Source organism: Nicotiana tabacum, chromosome 16, assembly GCF_000715075.1.
Source record: "Nicotiana tabacum cultivar K326 chromosome 16, ASM71507v2, whole genome shotgun sequence".
Taxonomy (NCBI): Eukaryota; Viridiplantae; Streptophyta; class Magnoliopsida; order Solanales; family Solanaceae; genus Nicotiana; species Nicotiana tabacum.
This window is the reverse complement of record NC_134095.1, coordinates 165,120,841-165,140,001: the sequence shown is the minus strand read 5'-3', so window position 1 is coordinate 165,140,001 and position 19,161 is coordinate 165,120,841. Positions and strand designations below refer to the sequence as shown.

General features: G+C 39.2%; 1 protein-coding gene across 1 annotated transcript in view; it reads right to left on the bottom strand.

Annotated features, from left to right (window-relative positions):
- Positions 1-931: 931 nt before the first annotated feature.
- The window catches only part of LOC107775719 (glutamine synthetase cytosolic isozyme 1-2-like), a 107,866-nt gene continuing 89,636 nt past the window's right edge, over positions 932-19,161 (bottom strand). Inside the window, exon 9 of the mRNA XM_075232429.1 lies at positions 932-1,103. Coding sequence (XP_075088530.1) covers positions 932-1,103 — 172 coding nt within the window. The remainder of the gene's footprint in view (positions 1,104-19,161) is intronic.

Genomic DNA, 19,161 nt, shown 5'->3' with positions numbered 1-19,161 from the left:
TCCATAATATTTAGGAACTTTTGCTTGCATGGTATTATTTGGTTTAATACTGGAAGTGATAACATTCGAGATTACGTAGGATTATACACCAAAGATCTTTTTGTGGTTCTCTCTCTTCAGCCCTATATCTTTTATCCTTAGGAGGTGTTCCTCTTCAGGTTTTTCGAAGATATTTATTCTGGAGTTAGGAACCAAATTTAATGACTTATTTAGGGAAAGCCGAAGTAAGATCATGCTATTCGAGACGTTGCAACATATGTTGGGAAGGCCTTTAATTTGTTATATGAATTAGCGGTATTTGATCCTTCTGATCCTGTTTTTGATCCAATGTGAAGGCATAATATGTTCGTTATGCGCAGATTTTGCCGGTGCCAAAAATAAAGAGCTAAGTTTTTCTCTTCTTTCAATCGTGCATGTTCGCCATTTAGCATTTCTTTTCTCAAAGTAGGAATAGGAGAAAGGAAGCACACTTGATCAGTTACCATGGCGTATGGTAAGATAGAAAATTCCCATTCATTGTAAAAAAAGAAGAAGAAAGAATTAGGGGTTATTATGACTAAAGCAAAAACTTATTTTGTTAAAAACAAGCAATACATTGTTTGCACAATTGGATTAAGGAATTTTCTCTATGACCTATTTTGGAGGATCATGTGAAGGAATCCTTATAAACAAGAACAGATGAAAACAGAAAATATGCATCTTTGAGCAGCAGACTAAGTTAAACCCTTCCATATTATTATTAATAATAAAATATGCAAATCACAGGCAATGAACTCAGCCTTGCTGAGTACAATACAAATTGGAAACCAGGAAAACAACAGAATATAACAAGATAACTAACTATACCCTAAGAACATGTAAGGAAAGGGTTGTTCCGAAATTCAATTCTTTCTCCAAATTTTCCACCCGAGAATTAATACTCATCAAATCCTCAAAAGACGACTACACACTCAGGCTTGAACAGGATTGTGGTCTCAGCAATCATGGAAGTAACGACGTATGGATCCATGTTTGAAGCAGGCCTCCTAACCTCGAAATATCCCTTCCCTTCCTTCTCCGTGTCTCTTCCCACACGAATAGATGCACCACGGTTTGCAACTCCCCTGAAAAATCCACACGCATCAACATAAACGAGATACACGACATTTAACTTATATACATTGATAATATAAGGAATTTTTACGCTATCAGTATATAAAAAACTACATTATTACGTACACATTTGAATGTGTTGATGTCTGCTGTTTCTGTTGGGGTATATATACTATTAACCATGAGTTTGGTTTAGATATAGTATTTATTATGAAACAACTGTTTATTCAGTTTTAATAAAATTTTATATAGATCATATGTTAGTCTGCGTGGTCATCCCTTGTGTCACAAGTAATTTCTGTGTTCTGAGGCCTTAAAAACCTCTCTTTGTCTCACCTCGATTTGCATGCGCAGTCTGGGCGCGTTTCCAGAAAGCTTTTATGTGAAAACTAAGTAAAATAAGGAAATTGGCTTTTAAAATTGAATAAAGTTGACTTTGGCCAATATTCTTGGTAAACGGACCTGGATCCATGATCCGATGGTCTCGTAGGGTCCGTAGTAAAATTTGGGACTTGGACGTATACTCGAAATCAAATTCTGAGGTCAAAAGCCCGAGAAATGAATTTTTAAAGAAAATTATTTTCTGGAAAAATATAAAGATTTTTAGAAGTGAATTGATGTATTTTCTTGATGGTATCGGGCCCATATCTTGGTTCCGGATCCCAGTATACGTTTGAAATAATTATTAAGTTGAATCTGTAAAATTTGGTAAAGATCGGAGTTGGTTTGGTATAATACGGACCTATAGTTGAGAAATTGTAATTTTGATGTTCTTGAGTGATTTCATGAATTTGAGGTTTAATTCATAGTTGTTGATGTTACTTTGATGGTTTGATCACACGAGCAAGTCTGTATGATGTTTTTGGACTTGCGTGCATGTTTGGTTTGGAGCCCCGAGGGCTCGGGTGAGTTTTGGATAGGCCATGGAGTGAAATTGGACTTAGGAGCAAGTGCTGGTATCTGGTATTTTTGCCCCAGCCTCTGATCTCGCAATTGCAAGATCTGGCTTCGCAATTGCGAAGTGGACAGGCTTGGTAAATGCGACCCCAGTGTCGCAAATGCGAACACTGGGTGGGAATTGCAAAGCCCTCCCAATCGCAAATGCGATGTTTCCTTTGCAATAAAGAAGGTGACAGGATTTTCCCATGGTCGCAAATGCAACAGATTCTTTGCGTTTGTGAAGACAACAGGTCCTGAAGGGGTTCTCAATTGCGAACCTTGGTCGCAATTGCGACATCTGCGACCAGTTAATTTGGACTTAGATGCATTTTCTTCATTTTTCAAACTCTCTCAAAACCTAAGCTCTCTTGGGCGATTTTCTAAAGAAAAGTGCTTCTCCAAATCAATTGTAAGACGTTTCTAACTCATTTTCTTTAATCTAACATCTTTTCACATGATTTCAATTAAAAATCAAAGGTTTTTATGGGGAAAATTGGGTGTTTTGGGTAGAACTTAGGATTTTCAAATTTTGGGGATTTGGACCTCGATTTGAGGTCCGATTTCGAAACGAATTATATACTTGAGTTCATGGGTGAATGAGTAATCAGGTTTTGGTTCAAACCTCGGGTTTTGACCATGTGGGACCGGGGTCGATTTTTGACTTTTTTGGAAAATCTTTAGAAAACCTATTTTCATGCATTAGAATTGATTCATTTAGCATTTATTGATATCGTTAAGTAAATTGTGGCTAGATACAAGCGAATTGGTGGTGAAAATAAGAGGTAAAGCGATAGTTGAGGCTTGAATTGTGTTCATGGCATTGAGGTAAATGGTTGGTCTAACCTTAGCTTGAGGGATTAGGAGTTGTGTCTTATTTGCTATGTATTAACTGTTGAATACGACGTATAGGCGTGGTGACAAGTATCTATATTTCGGTGTCTAGCATGTCCGTGAGTCTTATACTATGATTAATGTGACTCCGTTTCGTATTGTTCATGCTTTATATGATGAATTCTATTGTTGAACAAGGCTTGTGGAAGTATTATTGGTAATTGAACATTGTGGAGCGTTGGCTCAAGTTGAGAATTGAGTTGTGAAGTAATTGTGGAAAAGAGAAGAGGTTTATGATATTGTCTCCATGCCGGGATATTATTGCTTTTGAAATTATCTCCCTTGCCGGGATGTTATTATTCATGATATTGTTTCCCTTGTCGGGATATTATTGTTATGCTATTGTTCCCTTACCAGGATTTTATTGTGATATTGTTGATTCCCTTGCCCAAACTGCTTGTGATTGTTGCTTGGGTGAGTAAGAGTGTAAAGCACGAAGGGTGATGTCGTGTATGATTTTGAGAGTATTGATGCACGAAGGGTGATGCCGTACCGATATTGTGAGGTAAAAGCATGAAGGGTGATGCCGTGCCGCACGATGTACAATGTCGTTCCATGATATGAGTCACGAAGGATAATTCTGTGCCATGATTATGTGAGGTAAAAGCACAAAGGGTGATGTCGTGCCGATTATAACAGTTATTTTAAGCTCGAATTCATAAATCCTGAACCAGTGGTTCTGGGTTACAGTTTTCACCAATTCCCCAGCAGAGTCGTCAGAGCTGTCGCACCTCCTTTTTTCCGCGCCCGCGGGGGCGCGTGGGGAGTTTTCTCCAATTAAAGGACAGTCGAAACGGGATTTGTTTATTTGTTTCAGAGTCGCCACCTGGGAATTTTAAGGCGTCCCAAGTCACCGGTTTTAATCCCTGAATCGAGGAGAATATGACTCTGTTTGTTATTCTGCGAACCAGAAATCCTGAGTAAGGAATTCTGTTAATCCGGAAGAAGGTGTTAGGCATTTCCGAATTCCATGGTTCTAGCATGGTCGCTCAACTGTTTTTATTCTTGGCTTAATTAATTTGATTTTACTAAATACATTTTTTATTGCATGATTTTGTTACCGCTTTTATTTAGATTGTTTACAATTATATAAACGAATTACGCGTACGTATACTCGTATTATATACCTTTTATAATCATAAAGAATCATGTCACGCATACGTGTAATAAAAAGGTTGATAATATTTTTTATATTTTTATTATAAAAAAATCATACGTTCGAAGTTAGAAATAAAATTAAGAACATCGTCGCCCTTGTATGATTAAACAGTGAACTGCACATTTCGGGTTATATGAAATTATTTTAACATCCTTGGAGAAATCCCTTTTATTAAATATTCGCTCGAAGTTGCGCGAACGCATAATCCGAATTTGCTTTTAAAAATATAATCAGGTTACGCGAACGCATCCCTAATCGCGCAAAATATTCGTAATGGTATTATGGATTTTCCACAAATTGTTTATTATATCCATACATTTTTATGTGAAAATCATGAGAAATTCCCGTTTTTGAGATGCCCTTAAATTCTTTGAAAAGAATTCACAGTTTATTAAATGTTGACCGCTGATTATATTTTTCGCGTATGAATTACATTCCTCCAAACTATTCAAATTTAAAGATAAGAACAAACATATAATTAACACTATTTTTTAGTAAATACAACATATGTATACTAAAAATGTGAATAGCGTATGAAACTAAAAAATCAATTCTTGAAAGGAAATGATATTTTCGGAGAATTCTCATTATTCTTTTTGCAACGAATGCTATTTTTGCACTCTTAAAATTGTTACACGTCATAAATCTAATCTACTTCTACATCGCTTGTTCTTAATCTGATATGCATGATTATTTTAGTTAATTCTGCTTATGATTGAGTTTGGGATATACATAATCGAAACGATTTCTATTCTCAACCTATGCGAACTATTGGAAAACGCTAACTTTCGCATTGTAAAATTCCTAGGCCATTTGTTATTAAGAAAGAGAACAAATCTACCTGTTGACTTAATAAAATGATATTGCATACAACATTATTCGCCATATTTTGACATTGTGAACATAGCGGATTTTACTAATGCAACTTTCAACTATTGATTGTAAACATAACCATTGTTATGCCATAATATAGCAAAATGCAACCAACATCACCTAGCTTTAAACAACAACTAACTAACTAACAAAATAAACAAATAATGTATTTTTTCCTTGATATTTCCATATTATGCTGTACCTAACTAACAATACCATAAAGTTTAAATAATGGCCAACTTTCTGCCATGTTCCTTATTTTGACAGTTCAAATATAACTAAATTAATGAGATTTCGAAATGGATAACATTATTACAAAGCTTTTATACGAATTTCAAAATAAGACAATTAACTTATAGCCATCGTGTCGAACTCACTACTAGTTAACCAACATGAAGCAAAGCTGAAATTTAAACTAATGAACTTAGACGAATGGAAAACAGAATTATAATTTCCAAGCTTCATTTATTTGTCATGTTGAAGCTCTTCACAATATGAGTTTAAAAGATATGTACCTGGAAATGAAAGTAGAAGGAGTAAATTTCAGCAGTAATAGCAGCAACAAAACACCGGCAGAATATACCAATAACACAGCAAGTCTGAACAAGACCCGTTAACTCGAATGAACAGTGACAGAAATTTGAGGAAAATTTCAGATTTAAACCGAACAATATCCACAAACAAACAACGGATAGATTCTAGAAAGGTAACACTTCGGATTTCAGTTTCTTTCTTCTATCTGTTTCGGATTCCTATTTCTGATTTTTCTGTTCAGTTTTCCTCTCTTCATTTATGATCTCTTTTTTTTTTAAATCTGAGTTCTTTTCTTTTCTTCAAAATCTGAGTATTAAAATCAGTCTTAAAATCAGTCCTCTTTCTTAAAAATCTGCTTCCTGTATTTATACAGGTCTGCCCCCCTTCTCTTAAGTGCTGCCTGGACCCCTTCTTCTATTAAAACCAGAAAATCATATCCAAAATCTGCTTTTACCTACTTTAAATCCCATTAAGTGAACTTTTCCTGATTTCCAGCATTCCATTACCCTTTGTTTCCCATTATCCCATTAAATTAAAAGCCATTAACATTCCACTTTCAGCCCACTATTATTATTATTATTATATTACCCTCACTGTTTTATCCCAGAAATACCCCAGAAATCCTACTGTAATTACTGTTATTACTGCCTTTAAACTAAAATTCAGAATCTGATACAAAACAGATTTTAAAATCTGTCCAGGCTTAATTATCCTTCTGATTTAAACAGCTAGAACCAATCCTAATCAACTTCCTAACACAGTTGTATCTACCCAACCCCTGTAAACTTGAATTCAAACCCAACATCACAACAACATTATACTGAATTCAACATAACAAGTTAAACTGAATTTCAGCATTGAACTGAGATTAAACAAATACAGGAGCATTGTCAATATACTGACAATGCCCTGAAACCAACTGGTTCAGAAATCAACACACAAATTGACAAACTTTTTGACTTATTAAACGAGAGTTAACTAATTGGGAAGAACTAATTAACTGACTTTAATGATAATAATCAATCCAAAACAAATAAGCATGCTATTACAATTATCATTAACGGAAACTAGAATTTACAAAACAACTAATCAACGAACTTAATCGAGCCGATTATACACATTATAAACAATCACAACAAACAGAAACATTGCTATAATTCTGATCAAATAGACGGGTATGAGACAGAATCACGGAATCAACTAAACAAATATGAAAACTTACACCAGCTACTGAAACAGGCAACAATATATACATAGAATATAAAAAGAAATAGGAAAAAATACCTTTGAATTTTTAAAATCACACGGACACAAGGTCGACTCGGACTTGGACCTTTTGAGGCTGAACAGACTTTATTCGAAGTATTCTCAACTGAGAATACCTCGATTAAAGTCTCTTAGACCTCAATCCTTCACTTGAATTAGACAAATTCCATGACTGGAAATTTTTAGGGTTTCAGATTTTTTGATTTCAAATCCGAACATTTCTAGGTATATTCGAATCAAACCAATGGTATTCTAGGCACGAGGGAGATCAGGTGGGTAACTGGTGTGAGTTTGAGGTAGGTTGGGATAGGGTCAGGTTTCACTCGAATCTTCAAATGAAGATTCGAGCAGTTCCAGTAGGAGTCGAGCCATGCAACTAACAGATCCGTGGTGAGGGTATTTAGGGGAAGCTGTGGTGTTATTTTGGAGGCCATTGGAGAAGATAAGGTTTTCAGGCCAACCTTCGATTTAAGATTCGAAGGGTTGGGGCCTGATTCGAAGGAAACTAAGGCCAGATCCGTGAAGAGGAGGTTGTGAAGAGTCTGGGGTGTTAAGGTGGTGACCGGCGGCGTTGTTGCCGCCGGGTTTCAGGCGGTGGGGAATGAGGGCGGCTAGGGTTAGGGGTATATTTTTTGGAGACGATGATGAATAGTGGAGAGGGGGGGGGGTGTTTAGTTAGGGGGCCGAGGTATGGGTTTAGGATTTATATAGGGAAGGGGTGGATGAATATTGACCGTTAGATCAAGCAGAATGGATGGCTAGGATCTATTCACTTAACCAAACGATGTCGTTTGGTTTAGGTTGGGGAGACGGGTTAAACCGGGTACTGGATCGGGTAAGGATCACGGGTTAGGTTTGTAAGATCTCAGCCGTTGGATGGATTTGATCCAACGTCCCTTGATAAAACATGACCAAACGTCGTCGTTTGGTTTTGGTTGCATTGGACCGGACATGGGTATTTGGATTGGGCTGTGAGGGGATTAATTGGTTTGGGCCTGGATTTTAATCCAGGTCCGATTTTTTTATATTTTTTTTTCAACCTATTTTCCATTTCCTAAATTTATCCCTAATTATTAAAATCCTAATTAAAATTATAAAAACAAAATTACCCTTACAAAGATATTAATTACCTTTTTAACAATTATTAACACATAGACAAAACATTAATCACACATTGGAACATTTAAAATAGAACAAATGCATATTTTTTGTGATTTTATTTTTAAATCAATTATTAAGTGCATAATTAAATCCTAGATATGCATGAAACATGTATTTTTATTTTAATTTTATTTATTTATAAAAAAAACATTTACGGACAACACAAATAATTAACAAACACCACACAAATTCTAAAAATTGCACACTAACAGAGATTTGTTTTATTTATTTTTTGATTTATTTTGGAGTTGTTTTCGTGAGGCAAAAATCACGTGCTCACAGCTGCCCCTCTTTGCGCGGAAACTCGAAGAGTTTTCGTGCAAAGATAAAGTGAGCGGATACGAGCGATTTTTGCCCGTTCAAATACTCCGTGGGAAGCATTTTTTGAAAAATTTGACCGAACCTCTACTTCAAAGGTTTCCTACATATCCTTGGCTATAAAGGAATCAGGTCAATGTAGTTCGGGAAGTTTTGGGTAGCTAGGACTACCATGGGATTGTGATGCTACTGCTGTTTCGTGCTGCTTTTACTGCTTACTGACCTCCTTATTACACCTTGCTTCAAAGGTAATACAAAAAGCTAAACTAGACTATGGTACATGAATTATAAAATCTTATCTAGACCATGCCCTTGCGTTTCTTGTTGTCTTGATATCTTGGTGACTCTTGGGCATTTGGCTTATTCCGCATTCCCTTTCATTGTGTCCCGTATTTTCTTTCTCTGTTTGGGACTCTTGTTGTTTCCTGCTGGGGACTTTGTTGGACTCCTCTGCTTTATTAACTCTAAGTGTGCTCCTTTCTCATACGAGCGGGCTTTTGATTTCAATACTTCAATTATATTCCCTTGTTCTCCAGGTGGGCGCCTGATTTCTGCTGCTTCAGTTGTATTCCCTTATTCTCCAGGTGGGCGCCTGACTTCTGCTTCCTTTTTCATCCTTCCTTTGTCCTTGTTCTCCAGGTGGACGCCTGATTTCCTCCTTTCTTTGTTCTTGTTCTCCAGGTGGACGCCTGACTTCTTCTTTAATTTTTCATCCTCATTCTCCAGGTGGACGCCTGATTTCTTCTTAAATTCTTCATCCTCATTCTCCAGGTGGACGCCTGACTTCTTCTTAAATTTTTCATCCTCATTCTCCAGGTGGACGCCTGATTTCTTCAATTCTTCATCCTCATTCTCCAGGTGGACGCCTGATTTCTTCTTAAATTCTTCATCCTCATTCTCCAGGTGGACGCCTGATTTCTTCTTAAATTCTTCATCCTCATTCTCCAGGTGGACGCCTGACTTCTTCTTAAATTTTTCATCCTCATTCTCCAGGTGGACGCCTGATTTCTTCTTAAATTCTTCATCCTCATTCTCCAGGTGGACGCCTGATTTCTTCTTAAATTCTTCATCCTCATTCTCCAGGTGGACGCCTGACTTCTTCTTAAATTTTTCATCCTCATTCTCCAGGTGGACGCCTGATTTCATCAATTCTTCATCCTTATTTTCCAGGTGGACGCCTGACTTCTTCTTAAATTCTTTATCCTCATTCTCCAGGTGGACGCCTGACTTCTTCTTAAATTCTTCATCCTCATTCTCCCGGTGGACGCCTGACTTCTTCTTAAATTCTTTATCCTCATTCTCCAGGTGGACGCCTGACTTCTTCTTAAATTCTTTATCCTCATTCTCCAGGTGGACGCCTGACTTCTTCTTTAATTCTTCATCCTCATTCTCCAGGTGGACGCCTGACTTCTTCAATTCTTCATCCTCATTTTCCAGGTGGACGCCTGACTTCTTCTTAAATTCTTTATCCTCATTCTCCAGGTGGACGCCTGACTTCTTCTTAAATTCTTTATCCTCATTCTCCAGGTGGACGCCTGACTTCTTCTTTAATTCTTCATCCTCATTCTCCAGGTGGACGCCTGACTTCTTCTTAAATTCTTTATCCTCATTCTCCAGGTGGACGCCTGATTTCTTCTTTAATTCTTCATCCTCATTCTCCAGGTGGACGCCTGACTTCTTCTTAAATTCTTCATCCTCATTCTCCAGGTGGACGCCTGACTTCTTCTTAAATTCTTTATCCTCATTCTCCAGGTGGACGCCTGACTTCTTCTTTAATTCTTCATCCTCATTCTCCAGGTGGACGCCTAACTTCTTCTTAAATTCTTCATCCTCATTCTCCAGGTGGACGCCTGACTTCTTCCTTAATTCTTTCTCCGGGTGTTTCCTGACACAAATGTTGTTTTTGCCCCTATTTTAAATCAAAGAAAACTTTGTTAGTTTTAAAACAGGATGGTTAACTGGGGCATTCTTGCCGACGGTGGGGCTTCTCTTCGTCTTGTTTTGTTGCCTTGGAATGGTTGAAAAGACTGTTTGTCCTTGTAATTGACCCTTAACTATAGGATCCCCATCTGTATGTTTTCCTTCAAACCCTTTTAACCGTAATCATATGTTCTCCTGACATTGCTGATCCGTTTTTGATTTTTCTTACACCCATATCTTATTATTTTTTATTACCTCCTGCCCATCATGGCCGTATTTTTGTCCTATGCTACCTTGAATCTTGGTAGTATACCTTGACATTCTTTCTTATTTGTTTGGAACAAAACTCATCTCAAAAGCTTTAGAAGAGTAAGATTATTAGTGACGAAAACATGATGATTTCGACAATCTAAAAAGAAAAATCCAATGGATGATTGTTGGAGAAGGAATAAAGGACTTATCTGATTGGAGTCACTGGCGCCAATGATCATGGTATGCAATTTGGATTAATCAACCCAGTCTTTTAATCAATCTCCTTTTGATTGTCTCATTTTGTTTTCCCCAAAATTTTCATAACCCAACTTCATTTTTCATTTTACAGACATGTTTGACTTGCAATATCTCAAAGAGTTTTCACCGACAAACCTTCCTCATTTGTTCATTTCTTACTTCCTTTTTTCCTTATGGTGCCTGCGAAGGTTTTCACCTATAAGACTCTCTCATTTTTACTTTCTTTTCTTGTTTGTACCAGAGTGTTATGAACCATCTTCATTTGCTTGACCCAGCATTTTTCTAAGATTGATCGAAAGGTCTTTTTTGGTATGTGGTTGGAAATGGAAAGGTATCAAAAGTTAAACAGTTTTGATATGGGTTTAAAAATTACAACTCTTGTAATCTTTTCTTATTACCAATACAATTCCTGCTCCAGTTTCTTGATTGGGGTCTCTTGATGTTTCTTTTTGCGCACATTATGCATATCGTGCACCCTATGACCGAGCCATGAGGCACCTACGTATCCTTCTTTGAGGAATCAGGTCAAACGTAGTTCACTAAATGATAGTGATTTTCTTTCCCTTTTATTTATTTAATAGTGATGTTTTTTTTATATTTTATTTTCATTGATTCCAAGAGAGGGTAGGAAAGAAACAAATATGGCTCGAAGGGGAAGCAAATGGTATAGTGTTTGGATAGCAGAATAAATTGCCTTTGTCATTCCAATCTTCGAAATAATGCTAAATACAAACATTCAAAAAGTTATGCATAATATCTCTTTACCGCGTCAGAATTGATCGCCATGTCTATGCATTTGCCTTCAATATCTGTTAAGCATAGTGCACCATTCGATAATACTCTGGTCACAATGAATGGTCCTTGCCAATTCGGGGCAAATTTGCCTTTTGCCTCAACCTGATGAGGAAGAATACGTTTCAGCACATGTTGACCCACTTCAAACTTCCGTGGACGCACCTTTTTGTTGTATGCTCTTGCTATTCTTCTTTGATACAATTGACCATGACATACTGCGGCCAATCGTTTTTCATCAATCAAGTTTAACTGTTCCAGACGGGTTTTGACCCATTCATCATCATCAATCTTTGCTTCGGCGATGATCCGAAGGGAAGGAATCTCAACTTCTGCAGGAATTACTGCTTCAGTGTCATATACCAACAAATAAGGAGTTGCTCCTACTGAAGTGCGAACAGCAGTGCGATATCCCAATAACGCAAATGGTAGTTTTTCATGCCATTGTCTTGAACCTTCTACCATTTTCCGAAGTATCTTCTTTATGTTTTTGTTGGCTGCCTCGACTGCTCCATTCGCCTTGGGCCGATATGGGGTAGAGTTGCGATGTGTAATCTTAAACTGTTGACACACTTCTTTCATTAAGTTACTGTTAAGATTAGCACCGTTATCTGTGATGATCACCTTTGGGATTCCGAATCGACATATGATATTTGAGTGGACAAAATCGACCACAACTTTCTTGGTTACTGATTTGAATGTTTTGGCCTCAACCCATCTGGTAAAATAATCAATAGCTACCAGAATGAACCTGTGCCCATTGGATGCTGCCCGCTCAATTGGTCCAATCACATCCATGCCCCAGGCAACGAAGGGCCATGGTGCCGACATTGTGTGCAACTCGGATGGTGGAGAATGAATCAAATCTCCATGTATTTGGCATTGATGACACTTGCGCACAAAACTGATACAATCTCGCTCCATGGTAAGCCAATAATAACCAGCTCGAAGGATTTTCTTTGCCAACACATATCCGCTCATGTGGGGTCCACAAACTCCCGAATGTACTTCAGACATAACAGCCGTAGCTTGCCTGGCATCTATGCATCTTAATAATCCAAGATCTGGTGTTCTTTTATACAAAACTCCTCCGCTTAAGAAGAATCCATTTGTCAATCGCCTAATGGTCCTCTTTTGATCTCCTGTGGCTTGTGCGGGATATATCCCCATCCTGATATACTCCTTGATGTCGTGGAACCATGGTTCACCATCAAATTCTTCTTCAACCATATTGCAATAAGTGTGCTGATCGTGGACTTGAATATGTAGTGGATCCACATAAGCTTTGTCTGGATGGTGCAACATTGATGCCAAGGTAGCCAATGCATCGGCAACCTCATTATGGATTCTTGGAATATGCCGGAACTCCACTGATTGAAACCGCTGACAAAGATCATGTAGACATTGTCGGTATGGTATGAGCTTCAAATCTCGGGTTTCCCATTCTCCTTGAATTTGATGTACTAGAAGATCCGAATCTCCCATGACTAAGATTTCTTGGATACCCATGTCTGCGGCTAGCCTTAACCCCAAAATACAAGCTTCATATTCAGCCATATTATTGGTGCAATAAAATCGCAATTGAGCCGTAACAGGATAGTGATGCCCTATTTCAGAAATGATTACAGCTCCTATCCCGACTCCTTTCATGTTAGCGGCCCCATCAAAGAAAAGTTTCCAGCCAGGTATTTCAATTCGCTCGATCTCATCGATATGCATTATTTCTTCATCGGGAAAATAGGTTTTCAATGGCTCGTACTCCTCGTCGACCGGGTTTTCGGCTAAATGATCGGCCAATGCTTGGGCTTTCATTGCAGTCCGAGTCACATAGATGATGTCAAATTCTGTGAGCAATATCTGCCACTTTGCAAGTCTCCCTGTTGGCATCGGCTTTTGAAAAATATATTTCAATGGATCCAGACGCGAAATGAGGTAAGTAGTGTAGGATGACAAATAGTGTTTCAATTTCTGAGCTACCCAAGTTAGGGTGCAACACGTCCTTTCCAGATGAGTATACTTAACCTCATAAGGTAGTAGATGGCCTGTTCTTTTCTGCCGGTGAGGTCATGTTGCCCCAATACACAACCAAATGAATTTTCCAAAACCGTTAAGTAAAGAATTAGAGGTCTTCCTGGTTCTGGCGGGACCAACACGGGTGGGTTTGACAGGTATCCTTTTATCTTATCAAACGCCTCCTGACACTCATCAGTCCATTTGACCGCAACATCCTTTTTCAACAATTTGAAAATAGGCTCACAGGTTGTCGTAAGCTGAGCAATAAACCTGCTGATATAATTTAACCTTCCCAACAAACTCATTACTTCAGTTTTGTTCCTTGGAGGTGGCAATTCTTGGATGGCTTTGATTTTTGATGGGTCTAGCTCGATGCCTCGCCGACTGACTATGAATCCCAGCAACTTTCCAGATGGAACTCCAAATGCACATTTGGCAGGGTTAAGCTTGAGGTTGTACCTGCGAAGTCTTAAGAAGAATTTCCTCAAATCCCTAACGTGGTTGGCCTGATGCTTTGATTTTATGATCACATCGTCCACGTATACCTCAATCTCCTTGTGTATCATATCATGAAACACTGTGTTCATCGCTCTCATGTAGGTTGCTCCGGCGTTCTTCAAACCAAATGGCATTATCCGGTAGCAATAAGTTCCCCATAGTGTGATGAATGCTGTCTTTTTTGCATCTTCCTCATCCATCAGAATTTGATGATACCCGGCATAACAATCCACGAAAGATCCTATCTCATGCTTGGCGCAATTATCGATCAAAATATGGATATTGGGTAATGGGAAATTATCCTTTGGACTTGCTTTGTTGAGATTGCGGTAGTCGACGCATACTCTAATTTTGCCGTCTTTCTTTGGTACGGGAACGATATTAGCTAACCAAACAGGATATCGAGTGACTCGAATGACCTTTGCTTCCAACTGTTTGGTGATTTCTTCCTTAATTCTCATACTCATATCAGGTTTGAATTTTCTCAGCCTCTGCTTAACAGGAGGCACCATTGGATCGGTGGGCAATTTGAACCACTAAATCAGTGCTCAAACCTGGCATGTTGTCATATGACCATGCAAAAACATCTTTGAATTCTATGAGTGCTTTAATTAACTCCTCCCGTATTTCTGGTTCAAGGTGGACACTTATTTTAGTCTCTTGGATTTTATCCGTGTCCCCTATATTGATGTCTTCGGTATCACCCAAGTTAGGTTTAGTTTTTTCTTCAAAATGAATTAACTCTTTACTAATCTCTTCGAAAGCCTCATCCTCATCATATTTTGATTCATAATCACAATATATTTCTTGAATTATTATTTCGGAACCAGATTGATTTTTAAGACTGGGCTGAGGATTCCTCATGCATGCCATATCACTAGAGCCAGCGTAAAAAGAACTGTACAGGAAAGAAGAAAAAGAAAAGAAAACTATCAGGAATGATAATAAAAAGGAAACTGCTTTTTATTGGATGATGAAAGATAACAAGGTTTGCACACTTCAAACAAACTGTAAGATAGACATTGGGGTTACAACCCTGAAGTAACCCAAACAAACTGAAGGAAAATCAAAATAAACTACCAAGACCCCTTTCGAACGGGGAGAGGAGTGGTTTTCCAATTATTGAGCCTTGTCTCTGGCCTGACGAATTGCACTTCTGTGTTGCTAGAACTTTCACTGCTTTCCACCATATTCGCATCGTCGAACAATTTCTCGAATCTTTCAATTAATTCCTCCTCAGGCTTTATCAAGGATTTAGGAATTGTTGTTATCGGGCGATTTTTAGCACCGGTCTTGACAAAAGACTTTGATAGATGTGGGACTGGTTTTGGAAGAACCCATGCCTTTTGTTTCAGCTTTCTGGCCTTTCTCACGTCGGTGACAGTGGGTATGAATCCCAAACCAAATGTTCCCCAGTTCTCGGGGAGAGATACTGGTTGTATGATTCCTTGCAAAGATGAACCCAGACCTTTGCCGGGTATAAAACCATTTTTTAACATTTCATAGGCTACCATGACTGATGCAGAGGTTATCTTTGGATTCGGAATGTACTTCCCCTCTGGAATTTTCTCTACCGACACTGTATCGGACACTTGGTATACCCATGGTCCCTGGTCATTTTCTATTCCCTTGACCGGTACAATGGCACTGCTGTGAGCATTTAAACTTTCTTCACTATGCACAACTATTTCTTGATGATCCCATTCAAACTTGACCGCCTGGTGTAGTGTTGACGGGACTGCTTTAGCAGCATGGATCCATGGTCGACCCAACAACAGATTATAAGAAACAGTTATGTCCAGTACTTGAAACTCCATCGTGAATTCAACTGGCCCTATTGTTAGTTCCAACACTATGTCGCCAAATGAATCTCTGCTTCCACCGTCAAACCCCCGTACGCAAATGCTATTCTTCTGGATCCTCTCCTCTTTGATTTTCAATTTGCTTAAAGTGGAGAGAGGGCAGATGTTTGCACTTGACCCGTTGTCAACCAATACCCGGGTTACTACGGAGTTTTCACATTTCACGGTGAGGTAAAGAGCTCTGTTGTGCTCAGTCCCTTCCCCAGGCAATTCATCATCAGAAAATGTAATTCTGTTCGCCTCAAAGATTCTGTTGGCTATTCTTCCCAAATGATTTACAGAGATTTTATCGGGAACATGAGCCTCATTCAGGAGTTTCATCAAAGCCAGATGGTGCTCCTCTGAATGGATCAGTAATGACAATAACGAGATTTGAGCGGGCGTCTTCTTTAGTTGATCCACAACAGAATAGTCATGGAGCTTCATTTTTCTTAAAAACTCTTCCGCTTCTTCTTCCGTCACAGCTCTCTTTATTGGTGCTGGATTATTTTTAGTTTTTCTTAACTCTTCGGGAGTAAAACATCTTCCCGAGCGAGTCAAGCCTTGCACCTCACAGACTTCTTCCTTAACTTCTTTTCCCTTGTACATTACAGTCACCCATTCATAGTTCCATGGAATGGCCTTGTTGTTGATCACTGGTAGCTGGGTTACATGTTTGATAATAACTCGATCTATACGGGCTCCTTCCACGAATACAATGGGTTTGCTGGCAACCCCCGGAACTATCACTTTCGGCCTTTCTTGCTTTGTGGCTACTTTGCTCAAAGATCCCTTCTCGACTACCACAGATGGTTCATCACCATTTCTGTTCTGCTTAGGTACCAACTTCTCCTCTGTTAACTGCTTATCCGGCTTGGCTTCATGAGACCTGATCATCATGACAGTTTGTGACGGCTTCTTTGTCTCCCCATCTACCTGTACTATTTCTATCATATTGGCCTCCTGATGTGCTGGCATTGGATTTCTATTGATATTGGGAGCTTCGGGGGTTTGAACCTCGATTTTATTGGTATCAATCATCTCTTGTATTGCATTTTTTAAATGCCAACATTTTTCCGTATCATGGCCTGGTGTACCGGAACAATACTCGCAGCTAATGGTGTAGTCCAGATTCTTTGGAGGAGGATTGGGTAGCTTGGATTGTATTGGTCTTAGCATGTCCAGCTGTCTCAGCCTGTGGAACAGACTGGTGTAGGACTCTCCCAATGGGGTGTAGGTTTTCTTTTTCTGTTCCTTTTCTCCCCTGAATGCTGGCCTAGGCCTGAAACCTGGTCCGGGATAGGCTCGTGGGTAAGTACCTGGTATGACAGGAGCACGCCAGTTAGCGTGTGCCGGTGGATGATTGTATGCTTGTGTATGATTGATGGAAAAATGAGGTTCTGAAGGGTGATAGTAGTGTTGAGATGAATTGTGGTGGTGAGTTGATTGGTGAGGTCGATGTTGATTATAGTAAGGAGGTGAACCTCTCGATCCCAACCAAGTTCCTGAATCAACTACCGCTGCTTCTTCCCTTTTCTTCCTTCCGATTCCTCCTACCCCGCCTTGAATAGCTTGAGTAGTCGCTTTGATGGCCGAATAGCTCATGATTTTATTCGTCTTGAGGCCTTCTTCCACCATACCTCCCATCTTTACTACTTCGTTGAATGATTTTCCTACCGCTGAAACCAAATGGGCATAGTAAGTTGGTTCCAAGGCTTGAAGGAAGTAGTCTACCATTTCACTCTCTTTCATAGGAGGATCCACTCTGGCTGCCTGTTCTCTCCACCGGAAGCCATACTCTCTGAAACTTTCATTGTGTTTCTTCTCAAATTTTGTCAAAGATAGTCGATCTGGGATGATTTCCAGATTGTATTGGAAATGGTATGCAAATGCCTGTGCCAGGTCATCCCAGGTGTACCATCTCCCATGGTCCTGGCGTGTATACCACTCCAAAGCTGATCCGCTTAAACATTGACTGAAGTAAGCCATCAATAATTCGTCCTTTCCCCCAGCTCCTTGCATCTTGCTGCAGAAACCCCTTAAGTGGGATACTGGGTCGCCGTGCCCATTGTATAGGTCAAATTTGGGCAACTTGAAGCCAACTGGCAATTGCACATTTGGGAATAAGCATAAATTTTTGTAGGCCACACTGACCTGTCCTCCTAACCCTCGCATGTCTCGGAACTATTGTTCTAGGCTTTTGACCTTTCTGAACATCTCTTTTTGTTCAGTATTTTTAACTGGTTTGTCAATTTCGGTTGGGAGGTCAAAACGAGGAGTAGTTGGATGGATTTCGGAGGCCTTGAAGGTGGGCTCCGGGGGGTAGTATTGATTGTCCTGGGCCTGGAATATGGGCTCACTAGGAGATTTGTGGAATGTAGCCGGGGGAGGTGCTACGAAAACAGGAGTCACAGGTGGAGGAAAGTATGGAACTGGTTTCGGAGGTGGAGACTGCGGTGTCTGAGAGGTGGTGCCTCGGTAGTGTTGGTAGATGGGGAAATTTGGGGATAATTCAGGGGTAAGATTATCCTGAGTTTGGGCCATCGATGGAGCAGGGTTAGTTGGGTAAGATAGGGGTAACTGCCCTGTAGACCAAGCCTGGTACATTTCAGCCATTTGCTGTTTGAGTTTAAACATCTCTTCTTTCATTTTCCCGACATCCATCTCCTCTAGCTCAATACCTGTGTCAACATCTGGGATAGACATACTTTCGGGTATTGGTCCTTTTGATCTCGTGTGATAATGATAATATGCCAGTATACTCTTTAGAAACTAACTGCTTGAATTCTGGAAATGAACAAACTTGTTAGTTTTGAGAGTTTAACACATATATAATTACACGTTGAGATGCAATGCTCCTAGACAAATAACCCATTTCTATTATGCATTTGCTCAGCTGCTTGCGTCATCCCAGCTTTTCTTGGTCTTTTATTGTTGTTCACTCTTATTTTATTTTCTTATATACATTTTTATTGTATTATGGTCGAATCTTATAGAGATTGCCTACGTATCATGCCCCCGCATGAATCAGACCTTGCATAGTTCGGACGTAAGGCAAACACTTTTATTCATTATACAAAGATGGAACAGACATTACATTTGAAAACTTTATAAGAAAATGGTTTGAAACACACACACTTAAATCAAAATAAAAGATACAACTCTTAACATCTCACAACATGCCCCACTTTCCACTTTTGTTATCAATCATTGGATTATCTGCTCAATGTGGGGCTTGACCCGGATGACCTCCCAGCGTACGATACATCCTTTCCAATTCCATTGCTAGATGACGGGCAAAAATGGGTGCATGCTCTGTAAACCTTTCATAATCCATTCCTTGGCAGTTTGCAT